Genomic DNA, 27878 nt, shown 5'->3' on the forward strand with positions numbered 1-27878 from the left:
CCTGACCGCTTAACTCAACGCTATTGATTTGGTGTATTTGCGGTTTTTCTGTTTCTCCTTGAACCCAAGATATATACCCCCAAAAAATATGCCGTTTTGTACCTACCTAGTCCTATTGCTGGCTTATGTATGGTCAGTTGACACTGACCTATCGGAATATAGTAATCTTATACGTGAGGTCAAAGCTTGGGAGATTCCCATTTTTTCATAGAGAATGTCTAATATGACATTATCATATGCTGATTCTATGTCTACCAAAATTGCTGGAACGGATTATTAGTAAAAGCAATATTTATATCACTTACTAGGTTGCCGATATTTTCAATAGTTAAACATCCTCTTCCAATAATAACTTTGAAATTTTATGTTTCAGGATCTCTATTAGTCCCAATCACTGCAGCAGTGGAGCCATGTTTTTATTTTCACGGTGCCAGTAGATGGCGCATATCATTTAATTTTCAATATTTTTTAATGAAAATTGTTTTACATAAACATACTTCTTTTTATAGTAAATGGTCATGCAAATTTTTAAAACAATTGGTACAGTACTTCTTCTTTTAGAAATTCCCAAAAAAAGTATATGAATTTCGTACTTTTAAACTAGGATAGCCCCTTAATCACGTCTTCCCGGTTGTAAAGCCAATGATGATGATGAATGTAGCACCTTATCTTGGTTAAATACAGAAGGAAAACGTAAAACTAAAGATATTGTGTAATTGGTTCATGGACGACGCAAGTAAAAACATTATCCCTGTATTTCATAACAGTACCAAATCTTAAGCGGCGTATTAAACCTTCCCCTTGATTTGAAAATATTATATAATGACGAATGATAAGGGGGTCGCCAACTAAATTTTTTGTCAAAGGGGTCCCCCATCTAAGAAATTTTGGGACCCACTGTTCTATTATCAAATTTATGAGGAACACAATCGATGTAGGGTGGTACAAGATAATAAAAAAATAGATACAGTAAAACCTACCATATCCGGATCAATGTGGCGACAGACCGATCCGGATATGAAAAAATCCGGATATCAAGACCACTACTTCTTTTATAGTCTCTGAAACGTTTTCTCCTTCATACATTCCAGTAATCAACGCCGTCAATAACTTTCGTCGATAGACACGTTTTATAGATTCTATAATACATTATTTCGCCATCTTTTAGTTGTTCTTTTAGTGCGTTGTCCAACAGCAGGACTGCCTTTCTCGGTAGATTTCGGTAGATCCGGACGGCGCAGAACCGTCCGGATATGGGGAGGTCCGGATATGACAGGCCCGGATTTGGCAGGTTGTACTGTATAAAGAACAAGAGCGACAATAAACATTAAGAATCCAAACAATAAAAAAAGGAAGAAGCTTTTAAGTATTAGACATAAGCTAATAAAACACTCATATACTATTTTCAAAAATCTTGTTATAAAAATTGCCTACCTCCTCTAGTTCCATTAAGCACCTTAAAACCTACACTATCACTTAAAGTGTAAGCACGAATTATAAACGACAAGCGTTTAAGAATTTATCTCATTAAAAAATCATAAATGGATGTGATCTTACAAATTTTACTTTTAATGTTTTTCGTTATCAGTATTGCACGTACACCTTTTTGTAATTACGTTCAATGAAAGTATTAATAGAAGTTAACCGCCCTGAACCGCTGAAATGTTTAATTTTAAGATTAATTGCGATTTTTCTACTTTATTTTCATTTTGTACTTGTACCACCATATCAGAGTCATAATTTGATAAGCAATCAATTCCTTATTCACAAAAATATTTTACAACCATTTAACAATGAGACGCTTTTTTTTTTCTTTGGAGTTGTATGACTACGGGCCCTTCAAAGCTCATTCGCCGATTCACCAATGAGACGCTTTTAAGTATTAAGACTACGACTCAAATGAAGAAATTACACCAACCCATTATGAAAAAATGTGTATGTTATAACGGACGATGGGTTAAAAGTAACAACGAAAAAGCGACAGTCTTTGGCAAATACCTGGAGGAAGTGTTCCAACCACATGTCCAAAACAACAACCCTGATCAGAAGATAATATTCAATTGAATTTTGAATATCCATACTAACTAGAAGCACCGTTGGAGAAATTCACAGCCAAACAAGTTTTCAACAAATTCAAACAGATCTGAATCCGAAAAAGTCCCCAGGGTTCGACTTAATCACTGCAAGAATTCTAAAAGAACTTCCCAAGAAAGGAGTGCAATATTTGATACAGATTTTTAACGCAATCTTAAGAACTGGTTACTATCCCCTTTTGTGGAAAGTGGCACAAATCATCTTAATACCTAAACCAGGCGAGCCTGTAGAAGAAGTTAAGTCATATAGACCTATAGGTCTACTTTCAGTGATGTCAAAGGTTTTTGAAAAACTCTTACTAGAAAGATTACAGCTAATCCTCGTGGAAAAGCAGCTAATACCCAACCACCAGTTTGGATTTAGACAGCAACATTCTACCACCGAGCAAATTCACTCCCCTTCGGGTCGTGAAATTAAAACTGTAAGTGTCACTCGAGAAAAATTCTATAATTTTAAAGCTCTTGTGCAATTACTACTGATAATATCTTTTCCACCAAACGTATATATTCTGCAGTTCAAAGTTATATCCAGGCCTCCATATTCCGTTCTCACAGACTGCTCCGAATATCTTGCGTAGCACTTTTCATTCAAAAATCGATAGAGCGGATTCATATGTTTTAGTTAGCGTCCATGCCTCTGATCCATATGTGAGAACGGGGACTATCAATGTTCTATACAGCCTTGTACGAGTTTTTTGAGACAGACGTTTGTTAGGTAAGTACTTCGATAGACCATGGTAACACCTGTTTGCAATTATTATTCGCCCTTTTATTTCCTCAGATGTGTTATTATTGGGGTTAACCGATGTCCCTAGATATGAACTCTTTGACCGCTTCGAAGTTTTGGTCATTGATGATTAGATCTGCGTCAACATTTCCAGCTCTTGTGTTTGTGTTAGTCGCCATGAACTTGGTTTTATTTTGATTTATATGTAACCACATTTGTTCTGCTGCTGCTACTAGATCGGTTAGGATTTCCGCAGTTCTCGCCCTGGTTCTTGTTATAATGTCCACGTCGTCTGCATATGCTAGAATTTGGACTGATCTATTAAATATTGTTCCCCTGCTATCTAACTTAGCGTCTCGTGCAACTTTTTCTAATGCTACATTAAAAAGCTGACACGCCAGCGCATCTCCCTGCCTTAACCCCCTATGTATTTCAAATGGGGTTGACGAGTCGTTTTGAATTTTTACTGCTGATGAAACACGACACCGTGTAATTTTCCGTGTCACCACCAAATTGTATGAAAATTTAGATATAGGTCCCCCTTACCCTCACTTCACTTTTGGACTTGCGCCGTTGGTACTTTTACTTGGGGGGTGAAAGCCCCTAAGTAAGTCCCGTAGTAAGCTTCCCGAAGTAAGTCCGGAAATGGATAAATTGACTAATCTAAGAAATTTTTGCTCTATAAAGTTTTTTCACGTCAATACTTTTAGACTTATTTGCAAGTGAAAATATTTATTTTTCAACAAAAAAAATTTAAGCCGACAGAAGCAAAAACTTCTTGAGAAGAAAGCGCCTTCGGTACACACTATATCCCTTCTCCAACCATTATAACTTCGGTCGAACTTACTCGTATACGCAATTCAACCTATATTATATAAATTAATAATATCTACTTACTAATTACTATGTAGTATCTAATAAAATACATTTTTTTCAAAAAATAAAAAATAAATTTTACTTTATACCAATTTTTTTTAAAGAATTCATTTTGAAGTAGAATACGTACATCTTTATTAAATATTTATTTCCTATAACAAGTTTTTTATCTAACAGACATTATAAGTGTGTATTCTGCATTTGTCCTTGAAATTTTGCACATTAAATATTTGATGCAAATATGTTTTACTGAACGTTATATTAATTTGAGAAAAAAGAGATATCAGGATTGGTTGTTAGACAAAGGTTTTAATATATCGAAAATGATAAAATATTCTACAGAGAATGACCAAATAGGTGGTTTTCCAGAGCAAAAGTATTTCGTTAGTTTGAGAAATCGGTATCGGAATTTCGACTGTACCTACCTATATCCAAATTGGTTGTTAAAAGGTAGCAAACTTCATTTTAACATAATCTCGTTGACAATTAGGCTATTGATTATGTACTGTAGAAAGGAACTACAACGTTAACGGGGTTTTATTATTTGATATGGTCAATGGATCTCTATATATGAAAAAACCGCGGAGTGCTACCATTTACAGGGGTGCGTTTTTGAAAAATGGGTGAATTAGTCCCTGGGCACAGGTTACATTAGGGTGAGTTCTATGCACTTTTGGTACAAACACGTCTACATAAAAATTGTTCCTGGTTAAATTCCCTATCCAAATATCACTTTTTTAAGTCAAAGATACTTTTTTTTTACAAAAATATATTCAAAAGAAAAAGCACAAAGAAACCCAAAAGAAAGAAATTTTGTTTTTTGTCCCTTAACTTCTGTCCACGGGGATATAGGTATAGATATTGCTTCACAGAAAACAAACTTACATCTTTTCTCTTTAAAATGCTGTTTGGTAGAGGTCATTACGATTTACAGTTTTCGAAATATGATTTTTCAAAATTTGCCACTCACAGCAATTTTAGGCAATTTTCCTTGTTATTTCGCACATATTGTTCTGTAACTTTTTTCTACGTAACTTTAGATATATGCAATGGTACAAGTAATAGGAAGAGAAATGAATTACCTTTAAAATGGTCTACTGCATAACGTTGTGTGGCTTTTTTAAGAGGTTATGGTTTTTCAAGATTTTATACCTTTAACGATTTTTCATATTTCTTACGATTATTTTTTAATTTCTCATTATAACTTTTTTTCTTCTTCATTTAGGTATATATTATATAATAAAAAGAAAGCTTATTTTGTTTCCTTTAAAACGGTGTATTATAAAAAATTCTAGGATTATTTTTGAATAAAATGCGCTTTATAAGATATGCTTTTTCAAAATGTAGTAAGTACTTGAAACGACTTTTGATTTGAGGATTATTTTTTAAATTTCTTATTATAACTTTTTTATGTGATTGTGTGTTATGATTAATTTTATTTTTTAAAGGTATTACTTTGGATCCACTTGACTGGGGCTGACAAACTTCAAAATATAGATTAGGTAATTCCAATATTTACTGTCAAAGCTCCTGCACCACAAGCTTTGCTTGAAAAAATAGCATGTAAATGTACCAAAGGATGTACAAAAAACTGCGGCTGTAGGAAGATAGGAATTAGTTTCCATTATTTAAATATAGATGAGACACCATTTTAAAGAACAGAAAGTAAGCTCTCCTTATTGAGCAATATATAGTATATTCATGTACAAGAAAAAAAAAGTTATAATGAGAAATTTAAAAAATAATCCTAAAATCAAAAATCGTTGCAGCCACTTATTACATTTTGAAAAAGCATATCTTATTTAAAAATAATCCTACAATTTTTTATAATACACCATTTTAAAGTAAACAAAATAAGATTTCTTTTTTATTATAAAATATAATATATACATAAATGTAGAAGAAAAAAAGTTATAATGAGAAATTTAAAAAATAATCGTAATAAATATAAAAAATCGTTAAAAGTATAAAATCTTGCAAAAACCATAACCTCTTAAAAATGTCGCACAACGTTATGCAGTAGACCATTTTAAAGGCAATTGATTTCTCTTCCTATTACATGTACCATTGCATACACCTAAAGTTACGTAGAAAAAAGTTACAGAACAATATTTGCGAAATAACAAGGAAAATTACCCAAAATTGCTGTGAGTGGCAAACTTTGAAAAATCATATTTCTAAAACTGTAAATCCTAATGACCTCTACCAAACAGCATTTTAAAGAGGAAAGATGTAAGTTTTTTTTCTGTGAAGCAATGTCTATACCTATATCCCCGTGGACAGAAGTTATGGGACAAAAAACAAAATTTCTTTCTTTTGGGTTTCATTGTGCTTTTTCTTTTGAATATATTTTTGTAAAAAAAAGTATCTTTGACTCTAAAAAGAGATATTTAGATAGGAAATTTAACCAGGAACAATTTTTATGTAGACGTGTTTGTACCAAAAGTGCATAGAACTCACCCTAATGTAACCTGTGCCCAGGGACTAATTCACCCATTTCTCAAAAACGCACCCCTGTAAATGGTAGCACTCCGCGGTTTTTCCATATATAGATGTCCATTGACGATATGAAATAATAAAACCCCGTTAACGTTGTAGTTCCTTTTAGCTATCTTATTTTGAATATAATCAATAGCCTAAATACTTAGGAACCATCATCTCAAAAAACCAAAGTACACAAAATAAGTACACATAGTTTCAGTGGCGTAGCTGAAGGTTGGTGGACCCCCCGCGACAATTTTTGTGGGCCCCCATATTATAAACATTTACTAAAATACATATGTGTAAATGACAATATTTGGTCTTTCTTTAATAAGTCTTCATCGGTTCGTGTTAATAGATTTTTGGGAATAGACATGAAAACCTATTATAACTTCATGCCAATCTACATCTGCAGATGTTCAAAGAACTTTTTCTACGTATAACTAATATATTATGTATAAATAATAAATTTTTGCCCGCTTCATTCTACGCCCTTTGCTCTCTACGTCAATAAGATGAATACTGTCGTAAAGTGTGAAAGTCCGATGAGCACGACAAACAGTCATACGACCGTTTGTCGTGACGACCAAAGTCGTAAAGTATGAAATAGGCGGCTACGCACGAGTAAGATTTCAAACCGGTTGGATCGGCGGCGTACTTACTCGGCGAACTTACGGTGAAAATTTATTATCACTGAAGCTGTTCCGGCAGCTGCAAGTCTGTATCACTTTCTCAAGTGATGTATTTTTGCTATACGTCCTCCTACCCCTGCATTATGCGTCTACATTGCCTCCATTCCTCTTGTTTATTTAAAGACTATAAAGTGTAGACGCATAGTATATCATTTGAGAAAGACACTCTGCCGAAACAGCTGTAGTAATAATAAATTATAATACATTTTGTGAAAGTATTGAAAACAAAAGTTTTCACTGTTTGATTGTTAAATAAAATTAAAGTGGCTACTACATCATTTGCTAATATCTAGTAACCTTGATGCGGCTAATTTTAAATAAGTTTAAATCTCCTTTATCACATATAAATATCATCATTCACGTTTTACATATTATAATTGCAGTGTTTATTCTTCTTTTTTTTTTAAGGGATGCAATCAGGGCCGCCGAGAGAGATGAGCGGGCCCCGGTAAAAAGTGAAGGGCGGGCCCATGGCAAAAAAGGAAGAGCGAAAAAAATTGTTTAATTTTTATAGAAATCAGATTAATAATAATAAATAATAAGAAACATTTCAAATATAAATTTTATTGAATTTTTATTTTTGGTATATATTTATAATAGTGAAAATATTTATATTACAGGTGCTTTCCGAGTTTTCTGATTGGCAAAAATGTTTCTAATTTTTGAAAAATCGCATGTTTTTGCTAAATCATTCTCAATTCACAAAGTTGATAGGCAGTTAACCGATCCTGTTTCATTGTAGCTATCATTACCTCATAGAAGTTTTTATGCGAAAAAGAAAACTAAAGGATCTTTCTGCTTCGGAGCACACTAGTTCGCTCCCATGGTCAAAAAAACCCTCTTAATTACATACTAGTTCGCTCCGAAAACCATAACCTAGTTCGCTCCCGTGGTTAAGCGGATTAAGTATTTATCTATTCTATTCTAGGAAAATTAATATCAGGAAAATTGGTACTGTGACTTTTGTATTTTATATTAGAAATTATATAAAATATTGGTGGTTACCTATTTATATAAATATAGTGATAAGCGCGCTAATAACCGGCAAAATAACGCAAACGATGGAAAACATAATATGAAGTTGTAAGATAAAAGAGATGAAACTAGTAGAGATGAGAAATTTAGAGGTAGAAACCTATAAATTTACATTATAATGATTGTTTCTCATCTTTAGACGTATTGAACGAGTTTGGCAACTACCACTGTGACAGTGACAGGTTTTGTTATTAGTGATATTATCGTTATAAGTTTAATATAATTTTAAGTAAGAAGTAGTGTTATATAGTAGCATTGTTTAAAAAGACTCATTCTTTTAAACAATGATAGTATTGTCGTATTAGAAAAATACAAAGTTTGAGAAATATTTATTAAAAATTTTATTAATAAAATGTATCGAAGTACCTGCTTTATGAAGGCAACATTATCTATTTAAGCTGACCCTAGTTATTCATTATTATTCATTGTGTACCCAGTAAAGACATTATTCAACTATCTTTTCTAAGAAATATATGGCCGGAGCGAACTTACCTATGCCCCTTTTCTGTGGGGTATTAAAATCTGACCGCCGGAGCGAACTAGTATACGCCCTTCTACTTCTGTGACTGTCACCGGTAAAGTGCAAAATATTCTTAATGCAATAACGATTTAAATTTGAGATGTTTAATTTTATTAAGCAAATATATTGGAGAAAGTTGAGATTCACCAATATTATCCTTGTATATCGCTCTCAAATGAAAAATTTCATCTATCAATTCTTCACCGATTCTTCTTTATAAAACTTGCGCAATACATACTTCTGGTTATATGACAATATTAAATATTTCCCAGCGAAATATTGTGTCGGGCTCAAAATTATCAGTCGCATCACTACTAGGCCCAGGCAAATCATCAACAAATCTCACAAGCTTTTTGCGCCGTTTTTCTTTATTTGATGTAGAATAGAATAGAAATATGCTTTATTGTCACTGAAAATTATACAATTTTATAGACAAAGCTTAACATAGAGTCAGAGTCATATAAATTCTGGATTTATTCCATAATTTCTGGTAACTAATTTAGATTCTTCCACATAGATTCATCTGATTTTTTGTAAATCTTTTAGAAGCCCTGATATATTGTTAATCTCCATATCCATGCCATAATTTTATCTGACTGCACTGTAGTATTTGACTCCTGTGATTTATTGCTGTTAAAATTTTTAACAAAATCGATTAAAGGTTATAATATTAAATATAGCCGAGTATTAATTAAACGCATTATGGGCATACAGTGAAGAGCAAAAAAAACGGGAAAAATTACGTCTTTAGTCTGGTCGACGCCGGGCCCCTTACATCGCCGGGCCCCGGTAAAATGTACCGGCTGTACCGCCCTCTCGGCGGCCCTGGATGCAATTTAAAATTATTTGTCAGTATACAAAACAACAGACCACTGGCAATGGTCTTGTATTTTTAAGTCTTTTCTGGATTTTGTAGGTACGAAACGTTGAGTATAGAGAGTAATATACCTACTTTGAAACGGAGATATCGCAAAACTGAAGAAGGGAAATTAAATAAACAGGAGGTTTTTGTGCACACAAATACGTAAACGTAACGCATCTTTTTGACATATACGCTTGCGCAGTAATGGTTGAACTCCCGTATCTCGATACGTATTACCTAAAGTAACGCTCTGATACGTACGTTCAGACGCATCCCTATCGAGACGAAAGTTACCGAATGCACAAGCGGATCTTACCCGATTACGGCGATTACCTACCAAATTAACCAAATCAACATTTCATCAGAGTATTAGAGGATTGCCCGTGTATAAACATTTAAGGTTATATTCATTTAGTCTATTTGAGTAAAATTATTCTGTTTGTTATTGGAAATTGGAATTTCATAATTTAAAATTTGATTGTTTTTTAAATTGTCTATTAATAAAGTAAAACAAACAAATCTTGTATTTAAGAAATACAGTGATCACCACAATAACTAGATAAACAAATGACCTAATTTCAGTAAAAATTTCAAATAAATATGAACAAACTATTTACATTATACTGGAATTCTGATGTAGGTACAATAATTTACAACTAAAAAGTAGGTATAAACAAAAATAAAAAATTTAAAACTAAGGAAAAATAATATCTTTATATTTAAATAGAAGCAATTAAAACCATACAATTTCATCATTCACCTTTACCTTTTTTTATATTTATATATTAATTATATCTATATTGTGTAAACATTGTTTAATTTTTTTAATGTCAACGGAATTTAAAAATGACTTTACGTTACGTTAGGCAGTTACAAAAACTACCTATTAATGTTCATTAACGTTAAAAGCCACTATGGAATAACTGGAAATGAAATGGTAGATGAATTGGCTAAAAACGCGGTGACACAAGGAGTATTAACCCATTATCTTTGTACGTCAAAAGATATTGAATCAGATTTATTCAAAGAGATTAAGAAAGAATGGAAAGAAAGGTATATTGATGAGAACATAAATACAGGAAACCACTACAGATCAATCAGAAACTATATAACAGATAAACCTTGGTTTTCTAAAATGGAGTCGACAAAAGATATGACAAGAACCATATGCAGAATGAGATTTAACCACTGTCTTACACCATCATATTTATTTAAACTTAATATAGCTGATAGTCCAAAATGTATTTGTGGTCAGTTGGGCAATCTACAGCACAAAATTTTGAGCTGTTCTCTTATCTCTAATAAAGTTAATATGTTTCTAAATTCACTGTATTCTTTGACTGATGTCCACCATCCCATTAATTTAAATTATTTATTAACATTAGAAAATAATGGGTTGGTATACCGAATATTGTATAAACATATTTTAGATATTAAACTTAAATTGTAATTGTAAAATATAGAGTAAGTATTTCTTGTAAATTGTTATATATTAAAAGAAAAAAGAAAAGACAAAAAATATATAAATAAAAAAAATAAAAAAAAAAACAAAAAAAAAGAAAGAAAAAAATATAAAAAAAATAATAGAAAAAAAAATATAATAATTAAAAATATATAATAAAAAAAATATCTAGATAAAAATGAATGACGAACTTGGACAGTCGATAGTAAAAAGCTTTCGAATTAAGTAGAGGGCTAAAGAAGAATGTTGCAGTTTTTGCTGTGGAACTCTGAGAACTTCATTTAGAAAAAAATAAATAAAAAAATATATTATAAAAAAATTATTAAAAAAATACAAAAATTATTATTTATTAGTAGAATTGTTTATTAGAGATTAATATTAGTATTAGTTTTAGGATAAGATATGAAAAAATGACTAAAAATAAAAAATAATAAAATTGGCGAATGGATTTAGTGTCCGCAGTCATATAAACCCAAACAAACAACAACAACGTTCATCATTCTTACGGTACGTTAGTGCTTTACGTATAGGGAGATACGTTACGTTACGTAGTTACAAAAACTCCCTATTACTGAAGAGGCAATCAAGACAGTCAAGACTGGAAGACAGACGTTTAACTATAACAAACTAACACAATAGCAGATCATTTACAACAGGTGGCACATTTGTTGGAGTAGCTTTGAAGATGTTGGGAGCGGTTCACTGGATGAAAACTTTAACATAAATATCCTCTAATTTTAAAATTGTTTGTGATTTTTTTAAGGGGTTATTATTTAAATCTATCTAAACTCCTGGACAAAATTAACGCACCACTCATATTTTTCTCAATAATCTTTATTTATTGATAATTTACTGTACGACAAGTTGCCTATGGACCTTGTTTGACAGTCACAGTTGTTATGTAAGTTAATAATAGTCTTGTAATAATTTGTAATTTGTAATAATTTGTATTGAACTTCGTTTTAGACTAAAAGTGAGTTAAACTTTTCATAAAAAGTGCCGATTAAAGCAAAGTGCTTGCGAGAAACAAGCTTTTTATTGTGATATTTTTTATCACATGCATGTTTGGAAGTTTATTTGCATAAAAATCAAATAAAAAATGAACCGCCAAAGAAATTTGTCAATGGAGGAGGCACGAGGCAGTGCGAGCGTGGACTCTCCTAGATGAAGGATATTCAATGCGATACGTTGCAGGTTTGTTAGGAAGACATCATTCCAGCAGCAGTCGCAAGGTGAGGCGATATAATGAAACAGGGTCGTACCATCGAAGACCAGGACAAGGGCGAAAACGTTGCACTAATCAAATTGATGATCGTTTTTTGAGACAACGTGCTCTTAGAGATAGGAGAGTCACCAGCAATTTGCTAAAAAATGAACTAGCAGATGTTCGAAATGTCGCGATATCGTCTCGAACAGTTAGAAGACGTTTACATGAAGCAGAATTGAGCAACAGGAAACCGGCCAAAAAACCCTTGCTTACCAGAGAACATAGGGTTCAGAGATTGAATTTTGCAAGATTGCATCAAAATTGGACCATCGATGATTGGAAACGAGTTCTTTTCTCCGATGAGACTAGAGTAAGCCTAAAAGCGCCAGATGGTCGTGAGCGTGTCTGACGAAGGCGAGGAGAAAGGTTTGCCAGCTGCAATATCTCTCCTAAAGTACCTTTTGGTGGTGGCTCTAAAATGTTTTGGGGGAGAATTTGTTTTGAAGCTCGCACGGAGTTGGTCCCCATACGTACGAGGTCTATGAATGCCCATTATTACTTAGACAACATTATTGTCGAACATGTAATGCCTTTTGCTCCGTTTCTTGGACCTAATTTTTTATTCATGCAAGACAACGCTCGTCCTCATGTGGCTCGACAGGTTATTGACTACCTAAATGATGTTGATATTCCATTATTAGAGTGGCCACCTAACAGTCCGGACATGAATCCTACAGAGCATCTATGGGACTATCTTAAAAAAAAAGATTCGAAGTCGTAGACACCCTATTGCCAATAACAGCCAACCCATTAAGGCCGTTATTGAAGAATGGAAGAATATTCCGCAAGCTTTTGTTGAACATTTGATATCAAGCATGCCTCGACGCATAAACGCAGTCATAAGAAGTAGAGGAGACCCTACACGGCATTAGTGTTGACCCAGATGCATTTATTGTGTTACTTTGCTGATTTTTTCTTTTTGCAATTTGCAGTTATGCTAGCTTATTTACGCATTTCCGGCAAAAACAAATTTTTAAAGAAACAATAAGGCAAATTAAGGTTATGATAAAGGCATGTTGGATTTATTTGTTGGTGTTTATTATTATTTCAATGTAACTTAGTTTTATTTTGTGTTCATATTCTAAATATTTAGTTTAAATAAAGTGGTGCATTAATTTTGTCCAGGAGTTTATATTACATATATCACCAGTGATTCTAAATTTCATAATTTGCATATATCTATGCCAAAAAGCAAATATATCCTTACCTGAAAACTGCAAAACAACACAATTTTTATTCACGTAATAACAGTTATTTATTATGAGATATTTGAGGTCATTTATCACGTCGTTAATAGATACACAAAACTTTCAAAATATTCAATATAATAATACGATACAAATAAATATATTAAATTAAAACAAACCTAATAAACATACTCCATTTTTTTACAACTGACCTCTACTGTATAAATAATATTTCGGTGGAGCGGCATGCTGATTTTTTCGTAAAAAAGGTTTTACTGCCCATCGTTCGGAAAATCTAACGTAAAATACGTCCCCTACAATACAGGTCCACATTGCGTCACAATGCCATGTAAAAATAGAGTCACAGCATACATTTTAGTACAGCGTGCATTATGTCGAGAAATGAATTCGCACACAGATTTTTCAATCCAACCGATATTTTGGCGTAAATACAGATAAATAAGAAATATTCGTGAATATGCATGTGCGTATAATATGTGTAAAATGATGTTTAAAAATTAAGTGTCACACTTGAAAGTCACTATTAGCAACAAAAATCTTGAGGTAAAATGGTTGAATTGTGAATCGTCCAGCTTTAAAATCCACCAATCCTAATTTTGCACGCACCTACCAATCAACAACCCGCCAATCCTACATAATTGTTACCCTTAACTCTGATAGAGTTGTCCCATTTACCGAAAAAGTTTATTTTCAATATTTTTGACACCATGCCAATGGCAAGACACTTGGCCATTGACTATGTCATTTAACAAGGAACTAAGATGTTCAAGATTGTTTCATATGATGTTCTGAAGCTATTTCCTTGTTAGACCAAGGCGCATCTGTAAAAATATTAGTACATTTGGAGGTTGAGAGGTGACTCAAATTTTTTGCCGAAATTACTTGAAAATAACTCAAATAATAATATTTGAGTTATCCTCCCTCTCAAGAAGGTCCGGAACATTGTTTAAATAATCAAAATGTCAAAAAATGAAGGAAAAATTCGATTTTTTCTTCGTTTTTTGATTATAACTTTAAAAGTATTCATTTCCGAGAAAAATTGTACTGACATAAAAGTTGCGTAGTTATATTTCCTATAATATAAAATTGGTTAAAAATTTAAAAAACAGTCACCCTTGTTGCAAAAGAGCAATAATTTCGAAAAAACCATACAAAAACATGTATTCGCATTTTACGTTTGTCAACCATTTATGCTAAACTTAGGACCTTCTCATTTCACCCAGAAAAACCTTATGATACAGTAAAACAACACTGTAAATTTCATTAAGATCGACTTAATAGATTTTGCAAAATAAATTTTGCAATCCAGCTTTCGCAAAAAAAATTCATTTTTTCAAAATGTTACAGGACTGATAATAAAGCAGATATCAAGTTGAAATTTTTTTTGCGTATAGAAGTGTACTGTACCTTTCATCTGAAATTTGCAAAATTAAAATCGATTAACTACCACGGCGTCAGGATTTTTTTTAAATAAACATTAATTATTGGTGCTTCGCGCAGGACAGCGGATAGTTTGCTCTGATTGGGCATTCCAATGACCTTTGATAATGATTAATACATTTTAATTTTATTACATTTCGATATAAATTAATAAATTTGTTTATTGCAAAATAAAAACGCATTCTCTATCTTTTAAATAGCAAAAACTTTCTTTTTTCATATACCTATTTTAACTTAGAGAATAAAAGTTTATTATTTTTAAACATATGCAATTGTTTAAACAATATTTCACAAACAATAATAAAATTAGTTTGATTTTTGTGGAATTAAAATATTAAAATACAACAAAATATAGAGTAAGAAAATATTATATTAGATAAAGATTAGAAGAAATTTTGGTGGAAATCAACTTGTGTGAATCGAACACCGCTGCCCTGCGCGTAGCACCAAAAATTAATGTTTATTTAAAAAATTTCCTGACGCCGTGGTAATTAATCGGTTTTAATTTTGCAAATTGCAAATGAAAGGTACAGTACACTTCTATAAGCAAAAAAAAGTTCAACTTGCTATCTGCTTTATTTTCAGTCCTGTAACATATAAAAGAAAATGAATTATTTTGCGAAAGCGGGATTGCAAAATTTATTTTGCAAAATCTATTAAACCGATCTTAATAAAATTTACAGTACTGTTTTATTATATCATAAAGTTTTTCAGAGTAAAATATGAAAGTCCTACGTGTAGCATAAATGGTTGAAAATCGTAAAATGCGAATACTTGTTTTTTTTATGATTTTTCCTCAATTATTGCTATTTTGCAACAAGGGTGACAATTTTTAAAATTTTTAACTAGTTCTATATTGTAGAAAATTTAATTATGCAACTTTTGTCAGCGCAACTTTTCTCGGAAGTGAATACTTTGAAAGTTATAATGAAAAAACGAAGAAAAAAGTCAAATTTTTCCTTAATTTTTTGACATTTTTATTATTTAAACAATGTTCCGGACCTTTTTGAGTGGGAGGATAACTCAAATATTATTATTTGAGTTATTTTCAAGCAATTTCTGCAAAAAAAATTGAGTCACCTCTCAACGTCCATCTCAAAACAGATGGGCCCTGGACTATGTGGCATTTTTGTAATGGGGAACTTGCACATTTTTTTTTATTACATAATAATGTTCAGTTTTGTATAAAAATGAGATTTGCAAAATTTCCCGCTTCAAAAACTCATAATAACTTAGAAATACAAATTTAAAGACTTCTTTATTTTAAAGTAGTTCAAACGGCCCGTGACGTCATATAGTTTTACATTAGCTTTTTATATGGTTATATCAGTGATGTGGGAGGGTTATATGTAAGTATATTCTTCTTCTTCTTCTTCTTTAGTTTATTGGCCTCCACCTACTTGGGTATTTGCCCACAGCATCGTCGCGAAATATGGGAAAATATTTATATTGTAATGACATTTTTTATCGTATGTCATTGTAATAATATAAAAAATATACCAGTTTGTTGGGATTGGAGTTTACAGTTTTTGAAGGAAAAAAGAGAAAGATTAATATGGAAAATAAAGAAAAACTTTATAAGTATTGTTTAGTGACATTCTGTACAAGTACAAGCATTCAAAACCCCAATAAAAATACTTAAAAACACTCAAATATATCAGAAATAGAAATTATCAAATATATTTATAAAACTTAGTGTCAGTGTCAAAACGAATGCCAAACCTATGAGGGAACTTACACATTTTTTTATTACGTAATATTATTCAGTTTCCTTTAAAAATAATATTTCCAAACTTTCACGCGGTAAAACCTCATAATAACTTAGAAGATAATTTAAAATCTATATATTTTTTTCTGTTTTCTGGCCTTGGTTTAGAAGAACCCTTAGCCAATGTAAAATAGTTCAAACGATCAAAAACGCTTGTGACGTTACATTACTGTATTTTCTACTGACGTTTATAATGTCTAATTTAAAATTATATACAATTTTGTTTACTTTGTTGGTGCAGAATGTACATGCACAACTATATGACGTCACTATGCGTTTTGGACCACCTGTTTTAATTTGAATTTTTAATCGTCTTTAGGGGCCAAACGAAAGACAAACAAAACTTTTTTATCTTTGATACATGTTTTAAATTATGTTCTGTTGTGATTTATAACATTTTTTTCGAATTTAAAAATTTATGCAAGTTCCCTATTAACTATTCTAAATGGGAAATAAGCCACAATTTAACTAAAATCGATTTAGATAAAATCATTTTATAGTTAAATTGTGGCTTATTTTCCATTTAGAATAGTTAATTGTTTCATATGGTTAATATTGAAGTCTAAACTCAAAATGGAATAGTGCTACCAAACAGCATTGCGTTTTTGAGATCGAGGTAAATTTTTCCCCTTTTCGTTGAATCTAGTCTAAATCATCTCTAGTCCGCGAGTCCGCGATCATCTAGTAGTTGAGTCCGCGAGTCTTTACCCGTGCGTCATTAATACCTGACGAGATAAAACACATACTTTTTATCTAGCATTATTCTCTTCCACGCATGAAACTCATGACAAACCAGCTGCCGTTTGTTATTAAGTAAAAACACATGTTATTTTTATGAACCATCTAGACTCAGTGCATTGAAAAGAGATAGGTACAAAAAAAGACGATTCGGTATGTTTCATATTTTAAGCACAATTTGTTTGACGTTTCTGCTTTGTTTACCTTTGTGGCTATCAGTCAGTTGAATTTTTTGCGGTTTTTGTCAAATTCTTGAAGTTTCTTTATATTACACAAACAGTTGTTTTCACAACTAATTTTATATTGGGCTTTGAACTTTTAAGGTAAATAATTATATTTTGGCAATTAATATTTAAAACATACAAAGCTAACGTCATTCACACAGTAAAGAAATGATTGTGTTTAGGTTTCCGTCAAAGTGAATAAAATAACAAAAATAAAATATCATTGAATTTTTTTATAAATTGTTTATTTATTTATTACTCAATAATAATAGAAACATTTATTAAGCTACTTCAAATGTAGCTGTAATTCTGCACAAAAATTTTGAAGAAAAACTTACATTTGACATTCTATATATTTGATAACGTCAAATTTTATAATAATACCCGTAATCGGAACAGCAGCCACTTTCTGTCACTTGTTGTTGCGTGAAATAGATTTCCGACTTATTTCGTATGCTTTAAAATGATGACGCATGTGTAAAGACTCGCGGACTCAACTGTAAAAAACGTCCCCTAAACTGTGCCCAAGCCATAGACATAATAAGGATAGGCAAGGCATAATGATCAAAATAGTGTTACAAAACTGTCTTTCCCATGACCTTTTAGGCACTTCTTCTAGGCACTAATGTTTAATTTTAGTTGACTTTATTTATTTTTAATAACTTACAACAAAACAAATGAAAAACGATGAATTTATATCTTTTATTTTACAAACTACGATATCTAATTTATTTATTACACCAAATCTAATTTATCTAATTACAAATTGAAAGATATACCGCACTCGTTACATATCAAAATACACCGACGCGACGTTTTCAAATTCACAACTGCCTGCTAATTCCCAAAATCCCTCTTATTTATACAATGCTTAATCATCTCGAATACAAAAGAATGATCCAGAATAAACGAGTATTTACATAATAACTTAAAGCACGTAAAATCGATTTTTCTAGACAATAACAAAAGAACAATTTTAGAAAAAGGTTTGTAAACAAACTCGATCGAGATCTTTCTTTAAATTAGGGTCCCTCATAAATAGGGCTTTTCATTCACAGTCATTTGTTTCGAACTTCTGTCATGTGTCACATAATATTAATATATCTACGTCATACGTTATTGGTATATAACAATGATACAAACCAAAGACGTATGACGTAGATATATTAATATTATGTGACACATGACAGAAGCTCGAAACAAATGAAAATCGATGAAAAGCCCTATTAATCAACCACAGGTGTATTGTATAAAAAAAAGGTTCTTGATAAACACATTCGGCGCCTGTTAGTCTGGGAGCTGAAGACAGTAAGGTGACATAATTGTGTCACAATAGCGTAACGCGCTGGCAGTCGATCGGTGGTCTATATATCTCTTTTTACTAAGCGATCCCGCTCATGTGACAGACAAAGATGGCTAGACCACTCAAAGTGAATACTGACCAATGACGTCCTTGATATTGGCGTTACACCTCGATGCACAGAGCGGCCCATACCTTACCTGGTCTATTTTTATTAAGTCTATCTATGGTCCAAACCAACGAACTGTCAACACTGATGGAATGACCCCGTCCCATTCAAACAGTGAGGCGAGATCGGCGCCAACAATACAAGTGAGAGGTTCTAGAGAGACAGAGAATTTTTCAGGTAAAATTTGCTACAACTACCACCAGAGTTGCCATATGTGATTTTATAAAACCCCCACTTAGAAACTGAATTTCCCTCAAATCACCCAAATTTAAATTTTTGCCGCATTTTAATAAATTATTAGTCAAATGTAGAGAACAGTAAACAAAAATTATACTACTTATCAACAGAGGGCACTGGAAATAATTCATAGCTCCTATCTTCTTGGATTATAATATGAGAGTATAATACATATACAGTTCTATGTGTACATTCGCAAATTTAATTTCCCATGACCCCTTAAAATCATTCATAATTTTCACCCCAAAAAATCTCCCAAGCATTTCTGCTTAGAGAAGTTCCCTATTAGTCCAAGGTAATAAGGTTTTTCCCATGACACTCGAGCAGCCAGGGTACTGAAGCGTTTTTTCTACAGGTAATACCTATAAGAGCAAATTGTAACTATTTCCTGCGTAGGATCTGGCGGCCATTTTTATTTATAAACAATTAAGTGTCAAAAAATGGCATTTTTCCCTTTTTTTTCAAATCAATGGAAAACAGTGAAGCTTATGGATTTTTCAGTACAAATATCTTTGAGATTATGGAAAAATCTTTAAAATGACTTATTACAAAGTTTGATATACTCATTTATTGTTAATATAATTGCGAAAAAAGGTTGGAATTGCAAAAAAAATAATTTCGCAATATCTATTGTAAAAATTAGTGTACAGCTTTGAAATTATTGTCATATAAGGGTTCTTTGGTGCTTAATATGTGATAAAAATTTCAAAGCGATTCATGAAATTGTTTAAATTTTATTCAAATTGTTTATCCCAGAGAGCATTTTTTTTGCAATAACACAAGTCAGAAAAACATAACGTTAGAACCATTCCTCAGGTGTCAAATGAAAGAGCATGAGCTATATTTTCAACTTGGTTTAAAAAAGCGAATAAAAAATGCATTTATTAGTAATAAATAATTATGCAAAAGTATCGTAAATCTTTCCTTATAAACTTTTTATTTTGTTATATTATAAGAAATTATATATATTTATTACAATTTTTTATCAATTATGATATAAAAACAGGGTAAAAAAGTTAATTTTTTTGGAAAAAGTTATCCAAAAAGTTTATAAGGAAAGATTTACGATACTTTTGCATAATTATTTATTACTAATAAATGCATTGTTTATTCCCTTTTTTTAAACCAAGTTGAAAATATTTCATTTGACACCTGTAGAATGGTTTCAACGTCATGTTTTTCTGACTTATGGTATTGCAAAAAAAATGCTCTCTGGGATAAACAATTTAAATAAAATTTAAACAATTGAATGAATCGCTTTGAAATTTTTATCACATATTAAGCACCAAAGAACTTTCATTTGACAAAAATTTCAAATATGTACACTAATTTTTACAATAGTTATTGCGAAAATAGTTTTTTTTTGCAATTCCGACCTTTTTTCGCAATTATATTAACAATAAATAAGTATATCAAACTTTGTAATATGTCATTTTAAAGCCTTTTCCATAATCTCAAAGATATTTGTACTAAAAAAATCATAAGTTTCACTGTTTTCCATTGATTTGAAAAAAAAGGGAAAAAATGCCATTTTTTGACAGTTAATTGTTTATAAATAAAAATGGCCGACAGATCCTACGCAGGAAATAGTTACAATTTGTTCCTATAGGTATTACTTGTCGAAAAAACGCTTCAGTACCCTGGCTACTGAAGTGTCACGAACAGGGTATATTTTTGTCTTAGTCGAAAAAACGCTTCAGTACCCTGGCTACTGAAGTGTCACGAACAGGGTATATTTTTGTCTTATTACCCTGGCCTATATATACGCTTTCAAATTACCCCAAAATTGTGAGAAAATACCTCAATCTGGCAACCCTGACGTACCTGACTAGCACTGTCAATTTGTTTGTTTACGAAAGATGGCGATTATCTTCCCTCCTTTACCTGACTATCTTCTATCTCATCCTGACGCCATTAACTTCGTTTTAAGGCGATTCCATCAATGTTGACAGTTCGTTGGTCCAAACATGTAATAAATGTCTGAAATGACATTTTAAACGAAGTGTCAAATTTTAAAGTTAAAAATGTTTGTGTAAAGTAAAATGTAAAGTTTAAACTGTCAAATTATTACAGAGGAAAAGTTAGTTACTTCTGGGAAATTTTATAACAATGTAGGTCCAGTTATTATTTATCTTGTCCGTAACAATTTATTATTACAACTACTGTTATAGCTTTAACAAAATCTAGTTATAACTTTACAACGTGATTATGGGACTGGGACAACTTAGAGGAGACAATAAGAGCAAAATGAACAAACCGCACTAACGTTTTAATAGTAAAATAATAAAAAACAATAAAGAAGTCAATGTTAAAAAAAAATATCTAAATTTAATGTGCGATAAGGTTTAAGGCGAACTATTTAATGTTATGGATACGTTATCTTTTTGTTGCTCTCTAAACATGAAGAAATTTACCTTTCTATTGTAGAAAAACCACTTTCTCGTGATAGATTCATGATGGGTATTTATGTTTTTGGGAGGCTTGGGTATTGGTATATGAAACATTCTGGGAGTCGATAATAAGCTTGCAATATCTTGAAAAAGCCAATTTATTGTTCTACCTTAAAAAAGGCGCTTTACTTTATATATGAATTTTTTGTTCAATGGATACGTTTCAATTCTTTTGAAGCTAACATAGTCTTAATCTACATCACTAGAACTATTATAGATAATTTGTTTCAGTTTATGTCGCGTACAATTTTTTCAGAGAGACCAGAGAGACCGATATTTTATGAAAATACATATGTTTTTATTTGAATTGTCAAATTTGAAAGTTGACACAAATCCATTATCGATCAATCTCTTAATAAAACATTTTCATATTTGGTGCAAGGAAATATGAAAGTGCAGTTGTGTTTTCACTTATACAAAATTATCCGAAAGTATTTAATTTGATGGTGACAAAACGCACAATAATAAATGTTTTTACATTTCCCACAATAAGTGTCGATTCTGTTAGGTAGGCAACCCATAAAACTTCTGTTCCATTCAGAGATTGTTATTATTTTTTTCGAATATATTTTTGGGAATAAACCAAATCTAATTAAATGGAAATATGAATAGTAAAGATATAAAGGTAGAAGCACTGAAAATATAAATTCATATGAAAATTCCTGGAAGTACCGCTCTGCAAAAAAGTCTAAGATCTCTCTAGATTATCTGTGTTTTACTAAACGTCACCAATACCATTAAATTCAATTCATTACTATCATAGAAACAGTATTGCATATTGCCATGAGCAAGACCAAATGCTATACTAAGAAATGTGCTACAAACAAATGCACTAGCTAAAAGTGAAGAAAGAAGAAGAAGGTACCATTACTTCGTACTGCAATCAATATATCCGAAAAACTGCTAACTGTCCACTTGAGATAAAATCTCGAGATTAGTCTCACGGTGTTGTCCATTTGTGACCAATAGGGCTTTTCATTCACAGTCATTTGTTTCGAGCTTCTGTCATGTGTTACATAATATTAATATATCTACGTCATACGTCTGTGGTTTCTATTATTGTATATACATGGTATATACCAATAACGTATGTCGTAGATATATTAATATTATGTGACACATGACAGAAGCTCGAAACAAATGACAATCGATGAAAAGCCCTATTGCGGTCTCGAGATCGCCATGGGAGACTTGCTGGTGACTTTAATCTCGAGACCAAGACAATTCCGTGTCGGCTAGAGAGCCAGGAGCCAGTACACAGCCCGCTGAGTGACTTCATCGCGCGTATACATATTTTCATTCTTCAAAATGGATTCGCGTCAGCCACTATAGGGGAGTGCAATTAGAACGAAAACATGCATTGTTTCGGAAAAATTCAAACGAGCTTATATTTTTCTAAAACTTTTTTTGTTAGTTTATATACATGTTAAAGTAAAAAGTTCTACTCGCAGATTTGGCCGCTAATTGTTTATTAATTGTTTAAACAATAACAATTGTTTTGTATAAATATTTTAAAAATATCGATAAATTCATCATTTTACTTTGATCAAATATGTTTCTATTTTGTTTTTGATTATACTGAATCCGAATATGGCATTTCAATTTGAAAATTCTTATACAGAAGCTCTTATACAGTATGTCTGCGTAGCTAGAAACCACATGGAAAACTTTTTTTATTGTCAATTTTACGAAAAAAAGTTATTCTTCATAAAATGCTCTGGATAGTCAAAAATCTAAAACTCAACCATCAGATATCAAATTTTATCAATTTTATATGAGTTATGTCAAAAATATGAATTTCGTTAAAGAGTAAAGTACCTTTATATTTCAGAATATCAAAAAATGCTATTATGAAAAGTTGTTTGAAATTAAAAACTATGTTTAAATATACAATTATACTTCGTCTAATTTACTAACCGTTGCACGTCATCCGCGTCATAGCCTGTGACGTCACATGGTACCAACACGAAATATTTAGGCGGTAGGTGTGTTCTTTTTTAGAATCACTTTGCCGAGTACACTGGCATTACAGCCACTAGACATATTTTTTATATGCGCGTAGAAATAATATTTGACGATTTCTATTAATGTTAACCTAAAGAAATACACAATAATATGTTTCATTTAATTTGTATAAATGGATTATAAAGCGTTTTTTTTTTAGCAGATTTGTTCGGAACACACTGTAACTGTAATCGAACGAAGGTGACATTTTAGAATAAATTGGTAACATTTATTTGACAGTTGCGGTGATGACACTTCATAGTTGTTTATAATCTTTACTATAAGTATCTGTTTTATTATAGTTACTGTTTTTATTATTTATTTTACTATAAAAAGATCCTCTACTATAAAAATATAAATTTCACCTAATTTTATCACGACTTGGAATAATCGAGGTATCTGACAACTTTTTTAGTTGTTATTGTAGACATATACAAAGAAACCTACCGGCTTCATGTCAAGAGTTCGGAGCCGTTTTTAATTATTAACAACGCAGTGCAAAAACGCTTGCACTGCATAAAAGATTATAACTTAATTCTTGTTCTCTATAATATAAGTTTTTACTTATTTACATTGAATATTAATTTGTTTTGTTGAATATAATCCACGTTTACAATAATTATGTGATATATAGACCTGGATCCCGCGTAAGAAAAAAAATTTGATTAATAGCAAGCTGAAAATTTGTTAATAGCTTAACGGTGTCTAGTCGGACAAACATTGATGCACGGGAACACTGGAACAGGGGAAGTTTTAACGATGGAACATGATAAACGTGTCGTCCTGACAAGTTTATGATGGTGAAAAATAGCAAGTTGTTTTTAAGTTTATTCAATAGCCAACGTTATATAATATATGAAAAAGTGTTTGTCCGACAAAAAGGTTGGGCATTTTAACGAGTCCGACACGTAGAACATGTCACATCACAGGAACTATGTTGGTGATGAATAGCAGTCTGATTATTGCATAAGAGTTTAATGAAAGGTTAAAAAAGCAATTGGAAGTTCTGTCGGACAAAATTAATGGGAAATTTTCCTAGTCGGACATTCTAAACATGTAAGATATAGACAAAAATGTTGGTGATAAATAGCAAGCTAATTTTGATTTGTTTATGTACAAATTATATTTTGTAACGCAAAAAGTTATATGTCGGACAAAAAGTTTGGGCAAATCGAAGGAAATAAATAAAAAACTTTTTTCAGAATGACTTAGTCACATATTGATAAAGCTATTTTAGTTGTATATTATTATTTATATTCACATATTTGCATGTGCATATATATAAATGCACACTCCAAAAACAGTGAGGTAAGTATCAATGCATGTAAGTATATATTGCAAAACAATTATTTTTTGGGTGGAGTTTGTTCTAGATATTCTCAAAATGACAATAAAAAATATCAAAGAACGTGTGAAAGCAATCTCTTAGGGTTTTCTAATTAGGCGCATCAGAAAGTAAGGAAAATTTCCTACAAAAAACGTTGTATACATTTTTTTCCATACTCAAATCTTAACTCTGTAAACGACATTGAAAAATGTGAAGAGTCTAAAACTTTGGTGCTTATAAGAATAGACGTAAATATGACACATTATGCTTAGAAGTATGTATTAGAAGGTTGCATTTGTCAGTGTGACACTTTGTGCTATACAAAGTAGTATTTGAAAATACATGGTCTCTAAGTTTCTGTTTGCCACTTGTGTTGGAAATTAAAATTTATATTAACTATGGAGTGTTTTTGTGTCTATTTTTGAGTGTCAACAGTTTAAATTTTAAGTCGCCACAACAAAAGTGAAACCATAAACGGAACATGTTTGAGTAATTTTCGAACATTTTACAAAGTTAGTAAAATACTTGGTCATCAATTCAATGATATTCAGTTGCCAGATAATTGTGAAAATTCTATTGAATATTATTCCTCGTGCTATAATGCTTTGCTTGATTGAAAAACGGTACCTAAATAAATTATTACTAAAATTGTATTACGTAATTTTTCTCAACTTTCTACAAATGAAATAATAATGTAATTAATATGTCACATGGCTAGAAATAATTTGCTGCCAAAATAAATCGATTAGTTTAAATTTGAAGTTACGATTGCAATTTATTATGAATTATTGTCAAAAGTGACAGTTTTTCTTAAATGGAAATGTATTCATAGACATAAGGGTAGACAGGGAATACAGTGCAAAAAGTCGATAGGTGGTCTATCTATCTCTTTTAACCAAGCGATCCCGCGCATGTGGCAGACAAAGATAGCTAGACCACTCAATCCATAATATAATAATTTGCCTGATCTACTATAAATGTATTACAGTGAGGTATCTAAATGATGCTGAGATAAATCGAAAGATATCGATTGTAATTGATTGCAGGTACTTTTGACATAGAATAATCACCCCTTACTGAAATTTCAAAAATTATTTTTTTAAATTGTCCGACTACAAAATCTACCCCTTATTTTTTTCCGACAACAGTCATTCTTGGTAAGGAATAATTTACTTAATTAAATTTCGTCTTTGTCGGAAAGCTATTTATCACCAGCATTTTTGTCTATATCTTACCTGTTTAGAATGTCCAACTACGAAAACTTCCCATTAATTTTGTCGGACAGAACTTCCAATTGCTTTTTTAACCTTTCATTAAACTCTCATGCAAAAATCAGACTGCTATTCATCACCAACATAATTCCTGTGATGTGACATGTTCTACGTGTCGGACTCGTTGAAATGCCCAACATTTTTGTCGGACAAACATTTTCTCATATATTACATAACGTTGGCTATCGAATAAACTTAAAAACAACTTGCTATTTTTCACAATCATAAACTTGTCACGTTTATCATGCTCCACAGTTAAAACTTCCCCTGTTCCAGTGTTCCCGTGCATCAAAGTTTGTCCGACTAGACACCGTTAAGCTATTAACAAATTTTCAGCTTGCTATTAATCAACTTTTCTTTCTTACGCGGGATCCAGGTCTAATATTTGATTTAAAATGGATTCAGGATTTTTAATACTTTGGCAACAATGTCAACTTATATCTCTGACTTAGATAATGACGTGCAACGGTAAGTAAATTAGATGGACGTACATTATTCTAATCGAAAAAAATTTTTCAATTTTTTCTCAAATTACGGATACTCATCATCATTTTATTACAATTATGATAACTATTTTATTATCACTTTTACGAAAAAAAGTTATTCTTCATAAAATGCTTTCCCTGGTCTAGCGTCTAAGATACAACCATCAGATATAAAACTTTTTAAATTCTATTCGAGGTATGTAAAAAATATGAATTTTTCTCGTGCCTTTATTATTCACAATATTTTAATTAGAAGGATGTAATTGCACACTAAAACAAATTTTTTAATTCCAAACAACTTTTCTTAATAACAATTTTCGATATTGTGAAAAACGATACTTCACTCTTGAGTGAAATTCATATTTTTTTACATACCTCGTATAAAATTCATTAAATTTGATACTTGATGATTGCATCTTAGATTATATACGATGCAGAGTATTTTATAAAGAATAACTTTTTTTCGTAAAACTGATAATAAAAAAGTTATCAATAGGTTCCAATTTACGCAGATTTATTATTGTTGAAGTTTATTATTAAATGTATTTTAGGTAAGTTTTACAGAAAAAAGATTTGATCACTTTATATAAACATTTTTTTAGCTGGTAATTTTCGGTTTTTGTATTACATTTTTGTTATCTTTCTTAATTTTCTCAAAAAGAAATACATAGTCTATTTCATTTCTAAAGTAATAGTATATTACATACCTAGCGGGAAAGTACTCTATTTCAGCCGAGCGGCAAGGTAGTTTACCAAGGTGCGAAGCACCTAGGTAAACTACAGACGCGAGGCTAGAATGAGTTCCCGCGAGGTTTGTATACTATTTTACTCACAATCGGTTAGTAGTTTATGGATTTCTAATACTCACAATCTACCAATAATAATTTCGTTTCACATATCTGTATCCATTTTCATTATGTGATAAGATGAATTATTTTAAGTAACCTGTGAGATCGTTGCTAGGTAACAAAACAAGTTTGTTGAATCTGACATTTAGGCGATACACGACGCCATTAATTGTACATAATCAAATTGTGTTTATTTTACAAAAATGTCTGATAGTGAATTTGAATGTATAGGAAGTTTTCCCAAAAAAATAGCAACTTATTTAAAGTTGGAAAATGTTAACAGGTTTACAGGACATTGTTTTAGACGTACTTCAGCAACAGTATTAGCAAATACAGGTGGAGACATCCTACAGTTGAAAAAGTTGGGGGGTTGGAAATCAACACCGTAGCAGAG

General features: G+C 31.4%; 1 protein-coding gene across 4 annotated transcripts in view; it reads right to left on the minus strand.

Moving 5' to 3' along the window:
* The window catches only part of LOC126883281 (calcium-binding mitochondrial carrier protein Aralar1), a 143817-nt gene that overhangs the window by 93458 nt on the left and 22481 nt on the right, over positions 1-27878 (minus strand). Inside the window, exon 1 of one of the 4 annotated variants that reach the window (XM_050648621.1) lies at positions 13415-13567. The exons of 2 other annotated variants lie outside the window; for them this stretch is intronic. In XM_050648621.1, coding sequence (XP_050504578.1) covers positions 13415-13450 — 36 coding nt within the window. In that variant the 5' untranslated portion in view covers positions 13451-13567. Of the gene's footprint in view, positions 1-1434; positions 1465-13414; positions 13568-27878 lie in introns of those variants that run through there. One more of the 4 variants, XM_050648622.1, reaches the window with a different exon arrangement.

Source organism: Diabrotica virgifera, chromosome 4, assembly GCF_917563875.1.
Source record: "Diabrotica virgifera virgifera chromosome 4, PGI_DIABVI_V3a".
In the NCBI taxonomy this organism is placed as follows: domain Eukaryota; kingdom Metazoa; phylum Arthropoda; class Insecta; order Coleoptera; family Chrysomelidae; genus Diabrotica; species Diabrotica virgifera.